Source organism: Pelophylax lessonae (genome assembly GCF_965119305.1).
Source record: "Pelophylax lessonae genome assembly, chromosome: 5".
Taxonomy (NCBI): domain Eukaryota; kingdom Metazoa; phylum Chordata; class Amphibia; order Anura; family Ranidae; genus Pelophylax; species Pelophylax lessonae.
Window position 1 is genome coordinate 24289860 of NC_138772.1, and position 22889 is coordinate 24312748.

The 22889-nt window shown below is 45.5% G+C and overlaps 1 protein-coding gene across 1 annotated transcript in view; it reads right to left on the reverse strand.

Moving 5' to 3' along the window:
* LOC309555861 (fucolectin-like) overlaps positions 1–22889 on the reverse strand; it is a gene marked incomplete at its 5' end in the record, with an annotated part of 554318 nt that overhangs the window by 37088 nt on the left and 494341 nt on the right. The window contains one exon of the mRNA XM_082258029.1: positions 4196–4484. Within this exon, the coding sequence (XP_082114155.1) occupies positions 4196–4484 (289 nt within the window). The remainder of the gene's footprint in view (positions 1–4195; positions 4485–22889) is intronic.

Below are 22889 nucleotides of genomic sequence, written 5' to 3' on the forward strand. Positions count from 1 at the left end.
ATAACTGGGTACCAGTGCACAAAGTATGACCCATAAAGACATGGATGAGGGAGTTTGGGGTGGAGGAACGTGAGGTGAGGTGATTATGACCACCTTGTCCTACAACATGAGGCAAGGTGGATTTGGAAATTGGAGGCAAAAAACCAATGACAGTTTAAGTTTTTCTTCTTTTTTTTTTCCATTAATTATTATTTTTTTTTTTTTGAGAGAGAGAAATACAAGTACATAAATGTATTATTGGTCAACGAGCCAAGAGTGAGGAGAAATATATAGGTATGACAAAGGAAAAAATATAACATTTTGGGTGATATACAGTCTCCCATTCACATAAAAACTTTCTATTTGACATATATCTGGTGAATACAAAGTTATAGCTATTAATGTGGGCATTGCAGAGCATTAGAACAGGAATCAATGCATCTAACAACATGTAACTGTTTAGCTCTGGCAACATATAGTGGGGAGCCTTGAATTTACCACCAGCTCCCACAACTGGTTTATAGGGATGAATGGTTCGCAGCTTGTAGGACTCTACAGTGTGGCTTTTTGTGTGTGGAGGAACTTGACACAAACACACACTGTATGTATATATATATATATATATATATATATATATATATATATATATATATATACACACATATATATATATATATATACACACGCACACTGTATATATATATATACACACGCACACTGTATATATATATATATATATATATATATATATATATATATATATATATATATATATATATATACATACACACACGCACACTATATATACACACACACACTGTATATATATATATACACACACACACTGTATATATATATACACACACACACACACACACTGTGTATATATATATGTATATATATATATATATATATATATATATATATACACACACACACACACACACTGTGTATTTAGGATTTTCTTGCAGATTTTAAACAAGCCCAGGTCTCATGTATTTAACCATTCTACTTACAGTAAGCCAAATTCACCACAATGCATGCAACCTGAAGGTGGGACCGCCACTCTCAGTTCCTCTAGTGGGACCCATGTCTAACACCATATTTAACCAGTTCCCACCCAGCCTATGGCAATATGATTCCAGCAGAAACCTCTGGTAGATGCCATATGACGTCCTCCCGGATTGCGCCCCGGGCACGACTGTGGGTCCACGCAGCAGCGCAATCTGTCACCGGTTGAGTCCACTGGACATAGCCAATGACTGATCACTGTACCAGCCCGCTGCCGGTGCCAAGTGACCACTGTAACCAACCACAGCAGGTCACATGATAGTTGTAAACAATGGATAGCTTTCTTTCAAGCAATCCATTGTATTCAATTGTGTTGCTAGCTGTGATTGGTCAATGTAATCCCATTGTACAGACTCTGGCCAATCACAGCTAATCACAACAAAAACAAACTGAATTCATCGATTTTGTGCAGGAAAACGCTTGCAGATAGCAACTAAATTCCTTGCCATATGCAAACATAATGTGTAAAAAAAAAAAAAAAATACTGATCACTTTTCCAGAGTAGTGCAATGTTACTATGGTAAGATATTGCTCTGGTCAAAGTGCGTTAAAAAAAGAAAATTGTAAAATAAAGAACAAAAAATTATATATATTAAATTCAAAACAATGAAAAAAAAATTATACATTTTTAGTACTGTCATTAATCAGTGTCCCTGATCACTGCCACACCTGTTATATGAGGACACTGTACTGCACTGGTGACAGTATGTAATAAATAAATAAATATATTTGAAACTGAAAATCATCTCAAACTGATGCGACTGACACAAGCCCAAAGCCCGCTGACAGAGGCGGCTCTCTAATTAGGCCGGTAAGGCGGCCGCCGAAGGCCTCGCAGTTAAAGGGGCCTCGCATGATCTTTCCCAAACATTTTTTTTTTTTTTTTATTGAATAGATCCGGGGTCCTCAATAGGCGGACTCCGGACCCACACGGATTAAAATCTGGACCGCCGAAGCGGTCTGCTTCCTTCTGTCTCAGCGGGGGGCAGAATGGAGAGGATCGGGAGGATCAGAGTGGCTGTGTTTACCGCTGCATGATTACAAAAAGCCGAGTACAAGTTCTTCTTACCCGGCGGAGAGATGTCCTACAAAGTCCCGCCTCCTGGGCCGGCTCTTACCTATGATAGACAGAACACTGGTGACGTCTATCATAGGAGCCGGTGTCCAGGAGGCGGGACTTTGTAGGACATCTCTCCGCCGGGTAAGAAGAACTTGTACTCGGCTTTTTGTAATCATGCAGCGGTAAACACAGCCACTCCGATCCTCTCAATTCTAACCCCCCCGCTGATGACAGAAGGAAGCAGACCGCTTCGGCGGTCCAGATTAATGGGGGCACACACACTGGTCAATCTGCAATATTGGGGGCACACACACTGGTCACTGCATTATTGGGGGCACACACACTGGTCACTGCATTATTGGGGGCACACACACTGGTCACTGCATTATTGGGGGCATACACTGGTCACTGCATTATTGGGGGCACACACTGGTCACTGCATTATTGGGGGCACACACTGGTCACTGCATTATTGGGGGCACACACACTGGTCACTGCATTATTGGGGGCACACACACTGGTCACTGCATTATTGGGGGCACACACACTGGTCAATCTGCAATATTGGGGGCACACACACTGGTCACTGCATTATTGGGGGCACACACACTGGTCACTGCATTATTGGGGGCACACACACTGGTCACTGCATTATTGGGGGCATACACTGGTCACTGCATTATTGGGGGCACACACTGGTCACTGCATTATTGGGGGCACACACTGGTCACTGCATTATTGGGGGCACACACTGGTCTGCATTATTGGGGGCACACACTGGTCTGCATTATTGGGGGCACACACACTGGTCACTGCATTTTTGGGGGCACACACATGGTCGCTCTGCATTAATGGGGGCACGCACACTGGTTGCTCTGCATTAATAGGGGCACGCACACTGGTTGCTCTGCATTAATAGGGGCACGCACACTGGTTGCTCTGCATTAATAGGGGCACACACATGGTCGCTCTGCATTAATGGGGGCACGCACACTGGTTGCTCTGCATTAATAGGGGCACGCACACTGGTTGCTCTGCATTAATAGGGGCACACACATGGTCGCTCTGCGTTAATGGGGGCACGCACACTGGTTGCTCTGCATTAATAGGGGCACACACATGGTCGCTCTGCATTAATGGGGGCACGCACACTGGTTGCTCTGCATTAATAGGGGCACGCACACTGGTTGCTCTGCATTAATAGGGGCACACACATGGTCGCTCTGCATTAATGGGGGCACGCACACTGGTTGCTCTGCATTAATGGGGACACGCACACTGGTTGCTCTGCATTAATAGGGGCACACACATGGTCGCTCTGCATTAATGGGGGCACGCACATGGTCGCTCTGCATTAATGGGGACACGCACACTGGTTGCTCTGCATTAATAGGGGCACACACATGGTCGCTCTGCATTAATGAGGGCACGCACATGGTCGCTCTGCATTAATGGGGACACGCTCTGCATTAATAGGGGCACACACATGGTCACTCTGCATTAACGGGGGCACGCACAATGGTCGCTCTGCATTAATGGGGGCACGCACACTGGTTGCTCTGCATTAATAGGGGCACACACATGGTCGCTCTGCATTAATGGGGGCACGCACATGGTCGCTCTGCATTAATGGGGACACGCACACTGGTTGCTCTGCATTAATAGGGGCACACACATGGTCGCTCTGCATTAATGAGGGCACGCACATGGTCGCTCTGCATTAATGGGGACACGCTCTGCATTAATAGGGGCACACACATGGTCACTCTGCATTAACGGGGGCACGCACAATGGTCGCTCTGCATTGGATGAGGGCAAGTTTTGGGGGAATGCCTTTTTTTGTTATTGGCGTTCTGTATAGCACATGGTCGCTCTGCATTAATGGGGGCACGCACACTGGTTGCTCTGCATTAATAGGGGCACGCACACTGGTTGCTCTGCATTAATAGGGGCACACACATGGTCGAAATTTTTTATCGCGCAAGGGGGGCCTCATATTTTAATTTTGCCTAAGGCCTCAAAAAGTCTAGAGCCGCCTCTGCCCGCTGACATAGGATCTCAGTGTCCTGGCCCTATGGTACTCACACTGGGTTGTTATTGTCCGGAGAATTTCCAATTCGGATCTCAGCACACTCTAACCGTCCCAAACAGCAGTCTGACCGTCCAGAAACCACAACGATATTCACTTTGTATTTCTGTTTCAAGTCTACCTTCCACCAGGGTGACAAATCATGCTTGGTGTGTGTACAGAAGCCATTATAAAAGTTTTTATCATTCACGCCATCAATGGCCTTCTCAGCTGTACCCACTGCAATTATAGGATACTCATAAATAGAACTCTGTGAGGCTTCCCCATTTCTGGCGATATTGGTGGCTGAAGAAAGAAAAACAAAAACACACTCCATAATTATTCATATTTTATAATGTTCTTCCATTGTTCTAAAGGGGCTTTTCCAAGATAATAACTGTAAATTGCCGTGTCATCAATAATTGAAGTAAGAAATTCTGTACTGTAACCCATTAATTGCCTATGTCATCATGCAATGTTGTTACCCTGGTCATGCCCACATACTGTATGTGCCTATGGGCAGCAGAGGTCACTGCGCGCTCCCAGCACAAAGCTTACAAACGCAGCTCTCGGTCTCTACTAATGATCGGGAACCAGCGGGACCAGCTATCAATTATGTGACCACTGTGACAGCCAATCACAGTGTAGGGAGAAAGGGACCCCACACATCGGATAAATCACTGGTATCCAGATATCTCTAAGATCTCTCTAAGGTGGCCGAAACTTGTTGGCCCGAAAATGGTGTTATCAGCTGAAAGGTAAAAAGGTAAAAAAGGTGCTGATAAGGAGCTGATAATGGCCGTGGGTCACACTGGGGTTGGAGGCACAGCTGTGCAGTGAGGATGACTGGGTTGTTCATGCCCAGTGTTAGTGGCAGCCAGTGCCATCTTAAGAGCATTAAAGGGCCCCAGGAAAGGCAGTGCACTGGGGCCCTGCCTACACAATCACCCACAAGAATAAAAATTCTTAATAAAGAATAAAAAAAATAAAATTCAAATTATCTATAAGGTGATATTTATTGGTACAGGAGTGCCAGGCTAATGACAGCTTCCAAGTTCTGTGGCTGGGTCCGGTGAACACACACACAGAGGGGAGTCAGGCTTGATTGTCCTGTGTGTGCCTGTTCCCCTGGAGGTGGACAGGCATTCCTGCAGTTGTGGGCTCCCCCTCCACGGCCCAAGTGGCCTGACAGCAGCGCAGGGCCGACAGGCGCTTGTCACCTGCTAAGTTTGGTGGTGGGACGCACATGAGAATCGGGACTAATGCTTAGCTGGGGCTAGGTTGCCCATTCAGTAAGATGGCCCTGGTGGCAGCGCCGCCGGGTGACATCACTCACTGTGCGGCGACCGTGCACGTTCCCCACGGTTAGGACTCAGGAGTCGGGAGCCTACAGAGCTTCATAGAAGAGCAGCCTCTGTCCCTCCTGAATGGATACTGTGCCTACTTCTGTATGGATACTGTGCCTACTTCTGGATGGATACTGTGGCTACTTCTGGATGGGTACTGTGGCTACCATATTCATTCTAAAGGTTAGCATTGCCGCTGAAGATCTTTCCGACTGCTCTCTTTGGGAAGTTGCAGGATTGACATCCAAACTACTATAATATAAAAAAAAAAAATACAAGATTGATTAATTGCTTTTTAGAAAGAGATAGCATTCAGTAGTATGTAATACTATATTAACAACAGGGTAGTGCATGTTTAAAATGTTGTTAGTATAGTAATCACATGTTGTATTTTTTTTTTATTTATTTTTTTAATTATTGTGCGGGATATGTACATTTTTTTTTTTTATTTTAGTTTTGTATTTATTTTAATTGCTGTTCAATTTTTGTGTGTTACTTTATTAAAGCACTTTTTTTACGTTACTGGGTTGTATTTTTAAATTCATATTCATTTAAATTCATGATTTTATTTTAAAAAGTCGAATACAATACAATTATATATAAAAATATGTATAACTTTAAAAAAAACCTGTCAATTCCAGTTTTAGTTTCGGCCAAGTGTGTCCTGAATTTTCAGCTCCGGCACAAAAATGTTTATTTTGGTGCACCGCTACTGCTGTGTCCTAGGGCGGACACTATAATTTCTATGCTTGTGGATATCTTACACCAGGGGTCTCCAAACTATGACCTTACAGTTGTTCAGGAACTACAATTCCCATCATGCCTAGTCATGTCTGTGAATGTCAGAGTCTTACAATGCCTCATGGGACGTGTAGTTCCTCAACAGCTTGAAGGCCGTAGTTTGGAGATCCCTGTCTTACACAATGAATGTGGATACCACCGATTCACCTGGTGTGCCGTGGCACGTTATGTTTGCATTGAGTTTATGAGAAGGGATGACTCAGCTTTACCTTTGGCGCCCAGGGTTTAAGTGACAGCGGGAAGAAGTAAGTTGGAGTTGAGCTGCTTAGAGCGGATAGTTTGCTGTCAGCCAGTTACAGTGTTTGCATGAGTAGGCAATCCTTCCCACCCCACAGGCATAAAAGGTCATATAAAAAGAAAGGCAAGTGGGAAGTGGTTAAAGGGGACCTTCACCCTAAATATCACCTTTTATTGCTCTGCCTCCTCCTCTCTCTCTCTCGCTTACAAACCATCTTTATTTTTGCTGCAAAGCAGCATTTCCATGTTTCTCGCTTAGGTGAGACTTTCTCCCGGCCCCCTGCGTGTATATAGATGTGCTTGGATCTTGAGAGAGCCCTGAGGCACATCTGCGCATGCGCCAGATTCCCCAGCCATCCGCGCACGCGTTCTACCAGGGCACCTCTGCTGCCATTGTGCTATATGCTGGGTGTCCAGTGTGTCCGTGTGCCTTTAGGGTGGGATGGGCTCCCTCCAGGCTCACCTGCCCTCTGCCTACCCATTATAATTCATGTGCTTCCACTGTGGAGGCTCTCGGTTAGAGTTAGGACTGGGGTGCCTTGGAGCAGCTCTGCAGCTTACGCATGAATGTGCAAATGTGTGCAAACTAACCCCCTGTTTTTAACACATACTGTTAGACAGGATAATTCACTTGGTTTGCAGGCTGGTTGGTAAGTTGATACGGGAATTTCTTTGGTTTGGTTTGTATGCATTCCCTTTCCATGTGCTCCTTGCTGCAAAGGCCAGTTATAGATGAGGGCAGTGCCCATTTGTTTGTACTACCAGAGAATCCGAAACCTTTCTTGTCTTTGCACATGCGTGGAAAATCCCCTGTGTGTGCCCAGATGTTCTGACAGGCTCTACTAGCAGAACCTTAAGGACGGACATCTGCACCATAGTGGTGGCACCCAAGTAGGGGAGTGGAGCTATCTGGGAGAGGGACTGAAGTTTTGCTTTGATAACTAATAGTAGCAATAATGATAAGCTAAAGTGTTATTATACCTCCATTTAAAATTATGTAGAGCAGCATAGATCTGCACTTGCCTACTGGTTTCCTCCTGCCATCTCACTTTAACGTCCATATTAAATTTTCCCTAGACATTGCTGCCACTTTTAGGTTGGCTCCATTTCTTTGCTCGATCCCCTGGAGCCACCCTTACGAGCACACTCCCATCCAGCATTGCACCAGGACGTGCCACCACCTCACACAGGGAGCTCAGAGCCCCATAAATGGGTTATTTCCCTGCTCTTCCTCCAGAGATTGGTTGGCAGCTTTTGGTGGAGAGAAAAATTGATTGCTGGTCACACATGTGCTTGTGTAAAGGGCGCTAAGGGTGATGAGATATCACATAAGTGGTCCATATTATAAACTTGCTGTAAAGTTTTTCCCTTTTTCAGAGGGCAATGCAGGCACTCTTTACGACTGGAGGAAAAGAGGTTTGACCTCCACAAATGAAAAGGCTTGGGGTGGAGGAACTTGACTGGCCTGCACAGAGTCCTGACCTCAACCTGATAGAACACCTTTTGGATGAATTAGAGAGGAGACTGCGAGCCAAGCCTTCTTGTCCACATCAGTGCCTGACCTCACAATGTGTTTCTGGAAGAATGGTCAAACATTCCAATAGACACACTCCTAAACCTTGTTGACAGCCTTCCCAGAAGAGTTGAAGCTGTTATAGCTGCAAAGGGTGGGCCAACTCAATATTGAACCCTACGGACTAAGACTGGGGTGCCATTGAAGTTCCTGTGAGTGTAAAGACAGGCGCCCCGATATTTTTGACAATATAGTATGTATATATAGATATTATACATATATATACAGTATCTCACAGAAGTGAGTTCACCCCTCACATTTTTGTAAATATTTTATTATATCTTTTCATGTAACAACACTGAAGAAATGACACTTTGCTACAATGTAAAGTAGTGAGTGTACAGCTTGTATAACAGTGTAAATTTGCTGTCCCCTGAAAATAACTCAACACACAGCCATTAATGTCTAGCAACAAAGTTACTTTTCTGGCTCTGAGGAAGGGGGTTTGCCCCTGAAACGCGTCAGCCCAGCCAAAGCAGCCCCATGCGGCACTCTGCATGCCATTTAGCTACGTATGGGACCTTGGCTACCTTAGAGATTTTATATGCAATGTTGATGTGTGTAATATCACACCTGCTTTGGGAGTATATTGTATACTTTTTAATATTTTAATAAATGGTTTTAGTGGTGATGCACTAGGTCGGTGCGCCCCTTTTTCTTTTGTCTTTTCTCTCAGATAAATAGAATCCACCTGTGTGTAATCAAGTCTCCGTATAAATGGACCTGCACTGTGATAGTCTCAGAGGGCCGTTTAAAGCGCAGAGAGCATCATGAAGAACAAGGAACACACCAGGCAGGTCCAAGATACTGTTGTGGAGAAGTTTAAAGCCGGATTTGGATACAAAAAGATTTCCCAAGCTTTAAACATCCCAAGGAGCACTGTGCAAGCGATAATATTGAAATGGAAGGAGTATCAGACCACTGCAAATCTACGAAGACCTGGCCGTCCCTCTAAACTTTCAGCTCATACAAGGAGAAGACTGATCAGAGATGCAGCCAAGAGGCCCATGATCACTCTGGATGAACTGCAGAGATCTACAGCTGAGGTGGGAGACTCTGTCCATAGGACAACAATCAGTCGTATACTGCACAAATCTGCCCTTTATGGAAGAGTGGCAAGAAGAAAGCCATTTCTTAAAGATATCCATAAAAAGTGTTGTTTAAAGTTTGTCACAAGCCACCTGGGAGACACCAAACATGTGGAAGAAGGAGCTCTGGTCAGATGAAACCAAAATCAAACTTTTTGGCAACCATGCAAAACGTAATGTTTGGCATAAAAGCAACACAGCTCATCATATTGAACACACCATCCCCACTGTCAAACATGGTGGTGGCAGCATCATGGTTTGGGCCTGCTTTTCTTCAGCAGGGACAGGGAAGATGGTTAAAATCGATGGGAAGATGGATGGAGCCAAATACAGGACCATTCTGGAAGAAAACCTGATGGAGTCTGCAAAAGACCTGAGACTGGGACGGAGATTTGTCTTCCAACAAGACAATGATCCAAAACATAAAGCAAAATCTACAATGGAATGGTTCACAAATAAACATATCCAGGTGTTAGAATGGCCAAGTCAAAGTCCAGACCTGAATCCAATTGAGAATCTGTGGAAAGAACTGAAAACTGCTGTTCACAAACGCTCTCCATCCAACCTCACTGAGCTTGAGCTGTTTTGCAAGGAGGAATGGGCAAAAATTTCAGTCTCTCGATAGAGACATACCCCAAGCGACTTACAGCTGTAATCGCAGCAAAAGGTGGCGCTACAAAGCATTAACTTAAGAGGGCTGAATAATTTTGCATGCCCAATTTTTCAATTTTTTATTTGTTAAAAAAGTTTGAAATATCCAATAAATTTCATTCCACTTCATGATTGTGTCCCACTTGTTGTTTATTCTTCGCAAAAAAATTACAGTTTTATATCTTTATGTTTGAAGCCTGAAATGTGGCAAAAGGTTGAAAAGTTCAAGGGGGCCGAATACTTTCGCAAAGCACTGTACACACACACCCATGTGTGTTTGAGCTTTGGGGTGCACGCCCTAATGCTATAGGCTACACACACCTATGCATATACTGTAACTATATTATATGACTTTTTGATGATGTGTACAGTGCACTAGCACCTGACCAGAAGTTCAGGGAAGCAGCAGTAAGGAGGAAGAAGCTTTTCAGATATAAAAAGTAAGTGTTAGGGGACAAAATTTAAAAAAAATTATAAAATGAAAGTTTGTAGGATGAACCTGAATACTTTAACCACTTGCCTACAGTGCACTTTCACCCCCTTCCTGCCCAGACTGATTTTCAGCTTTCAGCGCTCTCACAATTTGAATGACAATTACTCAGTCATGCAACACTGTACCCATAAAAAATTTGCGTTCTTTTTTTTCACACAAATAGAGCTTTCTTTTGATGGTAGTTAATCACTACTGGGTTTTTTATTTTTTGTGCTTTAAATAAAAAAAGACTGAAAATATTGTGAAAAAACGCATTTTTCTTTGTTTCTGTCATAAAATTTAGCAAATGAGTAATTTTTCTTCACAAATTTTGGCCAAAATTTATACTGCTACTTATCTTTGGTAAAAATAACCCAAATAAGTGTATATTATTTGGTCTTTGTGAAAGTTATAGAGTCCACAAGCTATGGTGCTATTCATTGAAAATTGATCACACTTGACCACACCTGATGTACTGAAGGCCTATCTCATTTCTTGAGACACTAAAAAGTCAGGAAAGTACAAATACCCCCCAAATGACCCCTTTTTGGAAAGTAGACATTCCAAGGTATTTAATAAGGGGCATGGTGAGTTTTTTGAAGTTGTCATTTTTTCCCACAACTCTTTGCAAAGTGAAGATTTTTTTTTTTTTACAAATTGACGTATTAACAGGTTATTTCTCTCACATAGCATATATATACTTGCAACTACACCCCAAAACACATTCTACTACTCCTCCTGAGTATGGCGATACCACATGTGTGAGACTTTTTCACAGCCTGGCCACATACAGAGGCCTAACATCCAAGTAGTACCGTCCGGCATTCTAGGAGCACAAATTACACATATAATTTCCTGACAAACTATCGTACTTTGAAGGCCCTGAAGCACCAGGACAATGGAAACCCCCATAAAATGACCCCATTTTGGAAAGCAAACAGCCCAACGTATAATTTTTGAGGCATTATGAGTCTTTTGAATATGTCATTTTTTTCCACAAGTTTTTGGAAAATGTGGAAAGAAAATGAAAACACATTTTTTTTACACAAAGCTGTCCATTTATGCAATATTTCTAACACATAGCATGTACATAGCAAAAATTGCACCCCAAAATACATTCTGCTATTCCTCCTGAGTATGGCGATACCACATGTGTAACACTTTTTCACAGCCTGGCCACATACATAGGCCTAACATCCAAGTAGCGCTTTACACAAAGTTGTCCATTTATCCACTTTAAGGCTGGCCATACACTATACAATTTTCTTGTTCAACTTTCCTTTAGATTTACCAAAACCATATAATATAAGTTCAAACCTGAACACTTTCAATTTGTATGCAATCAGGCAGGCCCTTGCACTACATAGTTGAAGGTAAATCTAAAGGAAATTGAATAAGAAAATTGTATGGTGTATGGCCAGCCTAAGACTGGGCCTATTTTTGACACTTGGTGTTTACAAGCTAAAATCATTTTTTTTGCTAGAAAACTACTTGGAACTAGTGTTGAGCGAACACGGACTGTATTATTCGTGTTCGTACCGAATAATTGGATTTTTTTTACCCGAACACGGACACGGACACTTTACTGTATGTTCGGGTAAAAATCCGTGTTCGGTCGTTTTATTTCCGGGTTTTGCATGCTTTGGCGCTCTTTTCATGGCGGGCTTTCAACAGCCAATCAACAATCGTTTAACTGGTGTGCCTTAAGCCATCCCAGCCATGCCTGCAAATGTCTTAGTAGCTGTGATTGGCCGTCTGAAGCATGTGACCAAGTCTTTATAAGTTCGAGGCAGCCGCCGCAGCAGCGTCATTCTGCTGCTTAGCTAAGGGACAGAGCACACATCAATGTGCTGGCTGCTGATTAGGGAAAGATAGGCAGGAAAAAACCATTTGTGTCCGGATAGAATTGAGGGACAGGTCGGAGTGTTTAGGCAGGGCGAGTTGTAGGCATTTTAGGGATAGAGTCTGCTGAATTATAGGGTCAGTGTCTTCTACAAACTACAATCGATATTGCTGTGTGGGGGGTGGGGTGAATCTGCACTCAATCCTGATCTACGATCTCTTCTCAATCCTGTTAGGGACAGAGTCTGCTGAATTTTAGGGAAACTGTGTTCTACAAACTACAATCGATATTGCTGTGTGGTGTGGGATTGGAGATAGGCAGGTGTCAGTGATCCACATCCATTTTTCTGTGTGTGAGCTGCAGTGAACACAATCTTTTTGGGCTGCAGTGAACACAATCTTTTTGGGCTGCAGTGAACACAATCTTTTTGGGCTGCAGTGAACACAATCTTTTTGGGGTGCAGTGAACACAATCCTTTTTGGTGTGCAGTGAACACAATCTTTGTGGGGTGCAGTGAACAAAATCCTTTGTGGGGTGCAGTGAACACAATCTTTTTGGGGTGCAGTGAACAAAATCCTTTTTGGGGTGCAGTGAACAACATCCTTTTTGGGGTGCAGTGAACACAATCTTTTTGGGGTGCAGTGAACAAAATCCTTTGTGGGGTGCAGTGAACACAATCTTTTTGGGGTGCAGTGAACACAATCTTTTTGGGGTGGAGTGAACAACATCCTTTTTGGGGTGCAGTGAACAAAATCCTTTTTGGGGTGCAGTGAACAAAATCATTTTTGGGGTGCAGTGAACACAATCTTTTTGGGGTGCAGTGAACACAATCTTTGTGGGGTGCAGTGAACACAATCTTTTTGGGGTGGAGTGAACAACATCCTTTTTGGGGTGCAGTGAACAACATCCTTTTTGGGGTGCAGTGAACACAATCTTTTTGGGGTGCAGTGAACACAATCTTTTTGGGGTGCAGTGAACACAATCTTTGTGGGGTACAGTGAACAGAATCTTTGTGGGGTGCAGTGAACACAATCTTTGGGGGGTACAGTGAACACAATCTTTTTGGGGTGCAGTGAACACAATCTTTGTGGGGTGCAGTGAACACAATCTTTTTGGGGTGGAGTGAACAACATCATTTTTGGGGTGCAGTGAACAACATCCTTTTTGGGGTGCAGTGATCAAAATCCTTTTTGGGGTGCAGTGAACACAATCTTTTTGGGGTGCAGTGAACAAAATCCTTTGTGGGGTGCAGTGAACAGAATCTTTGTGGGGTGCAGTGAACACAATCTTTGGGGGGTACAGTGAACACAATCTTTTTGGGGTGCAGTGAACACAATCTTTGTGGGGTACAGTGAACAGAATCTTTGTGGGGTGCAGTGAACACAATCTTTGGGGGGTACAGTGAACACAATCTTTTTGGGGTGCAGTGAACACAATCTTTGGGGGGTACAGTGAACACAATCTTTTTGGGGTGCAGTGAACACAATCTTTGTGGGGTGCAGTGAACACAATCTTTTTGGGGTGCAGTGAACAACATCCTTTTAGGGTGCAGTGAACACAATCTTTGTGGGGTGCAGTGAACAACATCCTTTTAGGGTGCAGTGAACACAATCTTTGTGGGGTACAGTGAACAGAATCTTTGTGGGGTGCAGTGAACACAATCTTTGGGGGGTACAGTGAACACAATCTTTGTGAGGTGCAGTGAACACAATCTTTGTGGGGTGCAGTGAACACAATCATTGTGGGGTGCAGTGAACTCAATCTTTGTGGGGTACAGTGAACACAATCTCATACTTCTGAAGATTTGAGGGTGCTGCCTGTTCCATACTCCCCCTACTCCTCATCTAGCCTTTTAGGGGTACAAACAATAGTAATTGGGGCCTAGTGTGGTTGTGTACGTGTGATATACATACACTTTTTTTGGATCATATTTTCTATTCCGCTATTTAATCAAAAACCTTTGGGGATCAGTTAAATTGGGGGATAGTCTGTGTTGGTACGTGTGAGAGAGATCCACCTTTCCAAGTTGTTGGGGTTCATCTCATACTTCTGAAGGTTTGAGGGTGCTGCCTGTTCCATACTCCCCCTACTCCTAGCCTTTTAGGGGTACAAACAATAGTAATTGGGGCCTAGTGTGGTTGTGTACGTGTGATATACATACACTTTTTTTGGATCATATTTTCTATTCCGCTATTTAATCAAAAACCTTTGGGGATCAGTTAAATTGGGGGATAGTCTGTGTTGGTACGTGTGAGAGAGATCCACCTTTCCAAGTTGTTGGGGTTCATCTCATACTTCTGAAGGTTTGAGGGTGCTGCCTGTTCCATACCCCCCCTACTCCTCATCTAGCCTTTTAGGGGTACAAACAATAGTAATTGGGGCCTAGTGTGGTTGTGTACGTGTGATATACATACACTTTTTTTGGATCATATTTTCTATTCCGCTATTTAATCAAAAACCTTTGGGGATCAGTTAAATTGGGGGATAGTCTGTGTTGGTACGTGTGAGAGAGATCCACCTTTCCAAGTTGTTGGGGTTCATCTCATACTTCTGAAGGTTTGAGGGTGCTGCCTGTTCCATACCCCCCCTACTCCTCATCTAGCCTTTTAGGGGTACAAACAATAGTAATTGGGGCCTAGTGTGGTTGTGTACGTGTGATATACATACACTTTTTTTGGATCATATTTTCTATTCCGCTATTTAATCAAAAACCTTTGGGGATCAGTTAAATTGGGGGATAGTCTGTGTTGGTACGTGTGAGAGAGATCCACCTTTCCAAGTTTTTGGGGTTCATCTCATACTTCTGAAGATTTGAGGGTGCTGCCTGTTCCATACCCCCCCTACTCCTCATCTAGCCTTTTCGGGGTACAAACAATAGTAATTGGGGCCTAGTGTGGTTGTGTACGTGTGATATACATACACTTTTTTTGGATCATATTTTCTATTCCGCTATTTAATCAAAAACCTTTGGGGATCAGTTAAATTGGGGGATAGTCTGTGTTGGTACGTGTGAGAGAGATCCACCTTTCCAAGTTGTTGGGGTTCATCTCATACTTCTGAAGGTTTGAGGGTGCTGCCTGTTCCATACTCCCCCTACTCCTAGCCTTTTAGGGGTACAAACAATAGTAATTGGGGCCTAGTGTGGTTGTGTACGTGTGATATACATACACTTTTTTTGGATCATATTTTCTATTCCGCTATTTAATCAAAAACCTTTGGGGATCAGTTAAATTGGGGGATAGTCTGTGTTGGTACGTGTGAGAGAGATCCACCTTTCCAAGTTGTTGGGGTTCATCTCATACTTCTGAAGGTGTGAGGGTGCTGCCTGTTCCATACCCCCCCTACTCCTCATCTAGCCTTTTAGGGGTACAAACAATAGTAATTGGGGCCTAGTGTGGTTGTGTACGTGTGATATACATACACTTTTTTTGGATCATATTTTCTATTCCGCTATTTAATCAAAAACCTTTGGGGATCAGTTAAATTGGGGGATAGTCTGTGTTGGTACGTGTGAGAGAGATCCACCTTTCCAAGTTGTTGGGGTTCATCTCATACTTCTGAAGGTTTGAGGGTGCTGCCTGTTCCATACTCCCCCTACTCCTCATCTAGCCTTTTAGGGGTACAAACAATAGTAATTGGGGCCCAGTGTGGTTGTGTACGTGTGATATACATACACTTTTTTTGGATCATATTTTCTATTCCGCTATTTAATCAAAAACCTTTGGGGATCAGTTAAATTGGGGGATAGTCTGTGTTGGTACGTGTGAGAGAGATCCACCTTTCCAAGTTGTTGGGGTTCATCTCATACTTCTGAAGGTTTGAGGGTGCTGCCTGTTCCATACCCCCCCTACTCCTCATCTAGCCTTTTAGGGGTACAAACAATAGTAATTGGGGCCTAGTGTGGTTGTGTACGTGTGATATACATACACTTTTTTTGGATCATATTTTCTATTCCGCTATTTAATCAAAAACCTTTGGGGATCAGTTAAATTGGGGGATAGTCTGTGTTGGTACGTGTGAGAGAGATCCACCTTTCCAAGTTTTTGGGGTTCATCTCATACTTCTGAAGATTTGAGGGTGCTGCCTGTTCCATACTCCTCCTCCTACTGCTCAACCATCCTTTTAGGGGTACAAACAATAGTAGTTGGGGCCTAGTGTGGTGGTGTACGTGCGAGATACATACACTTTCTTTTTGATCATATTTTCTATTCCGCTATTCAATTAAAACCTTTGGGGATCAATTCAATTGCGAGATAGTCTGTGTCGGTACGTGTGAGATCCACCTTTCCAAGTTGTTGGGGTTCATCTCATACTTCTGAAGATTTGAGGGTGCTGCCTGTTCCATACTCCTGCTCCTACTGCTCAACCATCCTTTTAGGGGTACAAACAATAGTAATTGGGGCCTAGTGTGGTTGTGTACGTGCGAGATACATACACTTTTTTTGATCATATTTCCTATTCCGCTATTCAATAAAAACCTTTGAGGATCAATTGAATTGCGGGATAGTCTGTGTCGGTACGTGTGAGATCCACCTTTCCAAGTTTTTGGGGTTCATCTCATACTTCTGAAGATTTGAGGGTGCTGCCTGTTCCATACTCCTCCTCCTACTCCTCATCCATCCTTTTAGGGGTACAAACAATAGTAATTGGGGCCTAGTGTGGTTGTGTACGTGCGAGATACATACACTTTTTTTGATCATATTTCCTATTCCGCTATTCAATAAAAACCTTTGAGGATCAATTGAATTGCGGGATAGTCTGTGTCGGTACGTGTGAGATCCACCTTTCCAAGTTTTTGGGGTTCATCTCATACTTCTGAAGATTTGAGGGTGCTGTCTGTTCCATACTCCTCCTACTCCTCATCCATCCTTTTAGGGGTAGAAACAATAGTAATTGGGGCCTAGTGTGGTTTTGTACGTGCGAGATACATACACTTTTTTGGATCATATTTCCTATTCCGCTATTCAATAAAAACCTTTCTAGGGCAAGATCTTAAATTACAGAAATATGAGGAGACCGTCAAATAAGGGCCGTGGCCTGGGTCGTGGTGCTGCTGGTAGAGCTCCTGTTGCAAGGAGAGGACGTGGTCGATCTGTGCCAGCTACACGCACAAGTGAAACACCTTCCTCAAGTGTGAGTAGGCGACAGAACCTGCATCAGTATTTGGTAGGGCATCAAACGCCCCTAGAAGTGATGAGGCCAGAACAAGTTGAGGCGATAGTAGATTGGTTTGCTGCTGACAGTGCCTCCAGTTCCTTCACATTGTCTCCCACCCAGTCTACTGCAGAAAGGTCAGAGTTGGCACCTGCAGCCAATGTCCAACCGTCTTTCACCTCACCCCCTTGCAAATCAGGCCAGCAGTCTGAGCCCCAAGCCATACAGCAGTCTCTTATTCTTTTTGAGGACTCTGTCAGCAGGGTTTCCCAGGGCCATCCACCTAGCCCTGCCCCAGAAGTGGAAGAGATTGAGTGCAGCGATGCCCAACCACTTATTTCTCAAGATGAGTACATGCAAGGATCATCGCAGCACGTCTCCGATGATGACGAAACGCAGGTGCCAACTGCTGCGGCGTTCAGCATTGTGGAGACCGACAAGGAGGGCAGGGGTGAAGACTGGGTGGAAGATGATGTGGAGGACGATGAGGTCCTCGACCCCACATGGAATGAACGTCATGCAGGTGACCTGAGTAGTTTGGAGGAAGAGGCGGTGGTCGCACAGAGCCACCAGCACAGCAGAAGAGGGAGCAGGGTGCAGAAGCGGAGCGGCCGTGCCCTAGACACTACGCCCGCTACTGCCCAACGCAGCAAGGGAACGAGCGCACCAAAGTCAGCTCAAAGGAGTTCTCTAGCGTGGAAGTTCTTTAGAAAATGTGCTGATGACAGGACACGAGTGGTTTGCACCCTGTGCAATCAGAGCTTGAAGCGAGGCATAAACCTTCTCAACCTGAGCACAACCTGCATGATCAGGCATCTAAGTGCAAAGCACGAGCTGCAGTGGAGTACACACCTTCAAAACCAAGAAACGTCTCTGGCTCATCCTGCTTCCTCTTCTGCTGCAGTCTCGGCCGCTCCAGCCACATCTGTAGTGATACCGGCACCTGCCACCCCGCAAACAGACGATCTGTCAGCAACACCACCACCTGGGTCACCAACAACCATCTCCACAATGTCCCGTGGAAGCGTTCAGCTTTCCATCTCCCAAACACTTGAGAGGAAGAGGAAGTACCCCCCTACCCACCCGCGATCCCTGGCCCTGAATGCCAGCATTTCAAAATTATTGGCCTTTGAAATGCTGTCATTCCGTCTGGTGGAGACGCACAGTTTTAAAAACCTTATGTCGGTGGCTGTCCCACAGTACGTCGTGCCCAGCCGCCACTACTTTTCCAGGCAAGCCATCCCTTCCCTGCACAACCAAGTGGGGGAAAATATCAGGTGTGCACTGCGCAACGCCATCTGTGCCAAGGTCCACCTAACTACTGATACGTGGACCAGTAAGCACGGTCAGGGGCGTTATATCTCCCTAACGGCACACTGGGTAAATGCAGTGGCGGATGGGCCTGAGGCGGATAGCAATTTGGCGCATGTCCTTCCACCACCGAGGATTGCAGGGCGCTTCAGTTTGCCTCCTGTTCCTAACTCCTCCTACTCCGCTTCCTCATCCTCTACCGCCTCCTCATCCGGACAGCGTAACACCTTCACCACCAACTTCAGCACGGCCAGGGGTAAACGACAGCAGGCAGTTTTACAACTTGCCTGTTTGGGGGACAAACCACACACCGCGCAGGAGTTGTGGAGGATCATGGAACAGCAGACAAATGAGTGGTTGCTGCCAGCGAGCCTCAAGCCCGGCCTGGTGGTGTGCGATAACGGGCGAAATCTCATAGCAGCTCTGGGCCTAGCCGGTTTGACGCACATCCCTTGCCTGGCGCATGTGCTGAATTTGGTGGTGCAGAGGTTCCTTAAAAACTACCCCGATATGTCAGAGCTGCTGCAGAAAGTGCGGGCCGTTTGTGCGCACTTTCGGCGTTCTCACCCTGCTGCTGCTCGCCTGGCAGCGCTGCAGCGTAACTTCGGCCTTCCCGCTCACCGCCTCATATGTGACGTGCCCACAAGGTGGAACTCCACCTTGCACATGCTGGAAAGACTGTGCGAGCAGCAGCAGGCCATAGTGGAGTTTCAGCTGCAGCACGCACGCGTGAGTCGCTCTGCGGAACAGCACCACTTCACCACCAATAATTGGGCCTCCATGCGAGACCTGTGTGCCTTGTTGCGCTGTTTTGAGTACTCCACCAACATGGCCAGTGGCAATGACGCCGTTCTCAGCTTAACTATCCCACTTCTATGCCTCCTTGAAAAAACAATTCGGGCGATGATGGAAGAGGATGTGGCACAGGATGAGGAGGAGGAGGAGGATGAAGAGGTAACATTTCCAAGGCTTTCAGGGCAGTCATTCGCAAGGGGCTCCGAGGGTGGGTTCCTGCACACGCAAACGCCAGGGACGCAATTGTCCAGCAGGGGCACAGTTCTGGAGGATGAGGAGGATGAGGAGGAGGAGGAGCTGGAGGAGGAGATGGAACCATGTTCACAGCAGGGTGGCACCCAGGCCAGCTCATGGCCATCACTGGTGCGTGGCTGGGGGGATACAGAGGACACGGACGATACACCTCCCACAGAGGACAGCCTTTCGTTGCCTCTGGGCAGCCTGGCACACATGAGCGATTACATGCTGCAGTGTCTCCACAACGACCGCCGAGTTGCCCACATTCTAACTTGTGCTGATTACTGGGTGGCCACGCTGCTGGATCCCCGTTACAAGGACAACGTACCGTCCTTAATTCACTCACTGGAGCGCGATCGCAAGATGCGCGAGTACAAGCGCACGCTGGTAGACGCCATGCTGCTGGCATTCCCATCTGACAGCGGGGCCACAGTGGAAGCACAAGGCAGAGGAGGAGGAGGAGGAGGTCGCCAACGCAACCAGGGCACCGCCAGCACCTCAGAAGGCAGGGTTAGCATGGCCGAAATGTGGAAAAGCTTTGTCAGCACGCCACAACAAACAGCAGCACCAGCAGCTCAGATGGAACGTCTTAGCAGGAGGCAGCATTTTACCAACATGGTGGAGCAGTATGTGTGCACACGCCTACATGTAGTGAATGACGGGTCTGCCCCCTTCAACTTCTGGGTCTCCAAATTGGGCACATGGCCTGAGCTTGCCCTTTACGCCTTGGGAGGTGCTGGCGTGCCCTGCAGCCAGTGTATTATCTGAACGGGTATTTAGCACGGCTGGGGGCGTTATAACAGACAAGCGCAGCCGCCTGTCCAGAGACAATGTGGACAAGCTCACGTTCATTAAAATGAACCAGGCATGGATCCCACGGAACTTTTCCGTACCTTATGCAGAATAGCAATGGATACCGACCTTACCCACCCATTGTTCCATTTTTGCTCTTTCTCACTCTTTTGGGGTGTACCCTCATTTAAAATTTTTGAAAAGAAGCAGTGTTGGCTACCTCGTCCTCCTCCTCAGGGCCAGATTAATGTAGGGGCTATTGGAGCTGCAGCTCCAGGCCCCTACCTTTTATATAGGCCCCGGGTTGGCCATATTCACTGTTACCGCTCTTCTGTCACTTGTAAACACAGAAGTCTGGCTTCTATGCTCGCTTCCCCAGGCAGCACCCTCAGAACCTCCCCACACAGCGTGAAGGCCGGACAAGGAGGGACAGTTGGCGATGCATGGATGTGTTTATGGGCTTCAGAGACAGCATCCCATGTTGAATTAGGCATGCATGGCTGCACCCTTCCTCCTCTGGGTGCATGGCAAGGCACGGCCCTTAAGGCCCTTCAAAATCCTCAGCACCAAGCCCATGATGCTGTTAATCCGGCCCTGGTCCTCCTCCACCGCCGCTTCCACCTACACCGCCCATAGGTGTGCGCAGCCTATTGCATTAAGGTGTGCACCCCAAAGTTGAAATACACATGCATGTGTTTGCCAGCAGGGAGAGTAATGTATCGGGGCCATGTACCTGTAGGCAAGGAGAAATAGAGCAGAGCAGGTCCCAGGGAGATCTTTCCCATCTCCTCACTGGCAATGCTATGTGCCCTAGGTGATTAGGGTGTGCCCAGGCACACCCAGCACACCCTGTGCGCACGCCTATGTCACCGCCACATCCACCACCACCTCAACCTCCCTCCTACTCCATATGGGCCTCGTCCTTCAGAGATGAAGAAGAACATTGTTTTATTTTTCTGTTTTTTTTTTGTTGTTTTAAGTTATTTCCCTATCCACATTTGTTTGCAGAGCACTTGCCATGCTCTTAATTACGTTTTGCTGCCATTTGCAGCACTCTAGCCCTTTCCTTTGGTGTTTTAGAGCCATTTTAGTGCCTTAAAGTTCGGGTCCCCATTGACTTCAATGGGGTTCGGTGTCCGGGAAAAGTTCGGTAAAAGTCCGGGACACGGACCCGGACTTTTTTTTAAAGTTCGGCCGAACCCGTCGAACACGGACATCTAGGTGTCCGCTCAACCCTACTTGGAACCCCCAAACATTATATTTTTTTTTTAGCAGAGACCCTAGAGAATAAAATGGAGATCGTTGCAATATTTTTTATCACACCATATTTGCGCAGCAGTCTTCCAAATGCGATTTTTTTGAAAAAATTTCACTTTTTTGAACTAAAAAATAAGAAAACAGTAAATTTAGCCCATTTTTTTCCATAATGTGAAAGATAATGTTATGCTGAGTAATTAGATACCCAACATGTCATGCTTCAAAATTGCGCATGCTCACAGAATGGCGCCAAACATTGGTACTTAAAAATCCCCATAGGCAACATTTTAAAAATTTCTGCAGGTTACTAGCTTAGAGTTACAGAGGAGGTCTAGGGCTCAAATTATTGCTCTCGCTCTAACGATCGCGGCGATACCACACATGCATGGTTTGAACACCGTTTATATACGTGGGCGGGACTTGCATATGCATTTGCTTCTGCGCGCGAGCTAACGGGGACAGGGCGCTTTCATTTTTTTTTTTTCCTATTTATTTTATTTATTATTTTTTTATTTTTACACAGTTTAAAAAAAAAAATGTTTTGATCATTTTTATTCCTATTACAAGGAATGTAAACATCCCTTGTAATAGAAATAGGCATGACAGGTCCTCTTTATTGTGAGATCTGGGGTCAAAAAGACCTCACAACTACACTAAAAAAGAAAAAAAAAAAAAAATTGTTGAAAGAGGAAAAAAAAAAAAAAAGAAAAAAAAAAGCGGCCCTTTAAACCGGTTGCTAGGCAACGTCTTTTGACGTAGCTCTGGTCCTCCAAGACCATAGAGTCGAGTGAGGGCAAGATGGCCCGGATATCCGGGACCGGATAGTTTTCCCCGCTGCCGGCGGGTCCGGTAAGCTGGGAAAACGTCTGGGACGCGGCAGGAGGGGGGGGGCACCTCTTCCTCTGCACCGTAAGGGTAATTCCGCGGCGAATCCGCCACTGGGACCACCCTTATCTGAAAGCCGACCGCCCGCCGTTTCAAAAAATACCAGGGTTATGGGGGCTATCTGCTGCCATAACCCCAGTATTTAGCTTTTAATGGCCGACGCATATAGTCATTAGGCGGTCAGTAAGTGATTGCATGTATATGGCAAACAGGTGACGATGACTGATGGGGTGACAGGTGACGATGACTGATGGGGTGACAGGTGACAA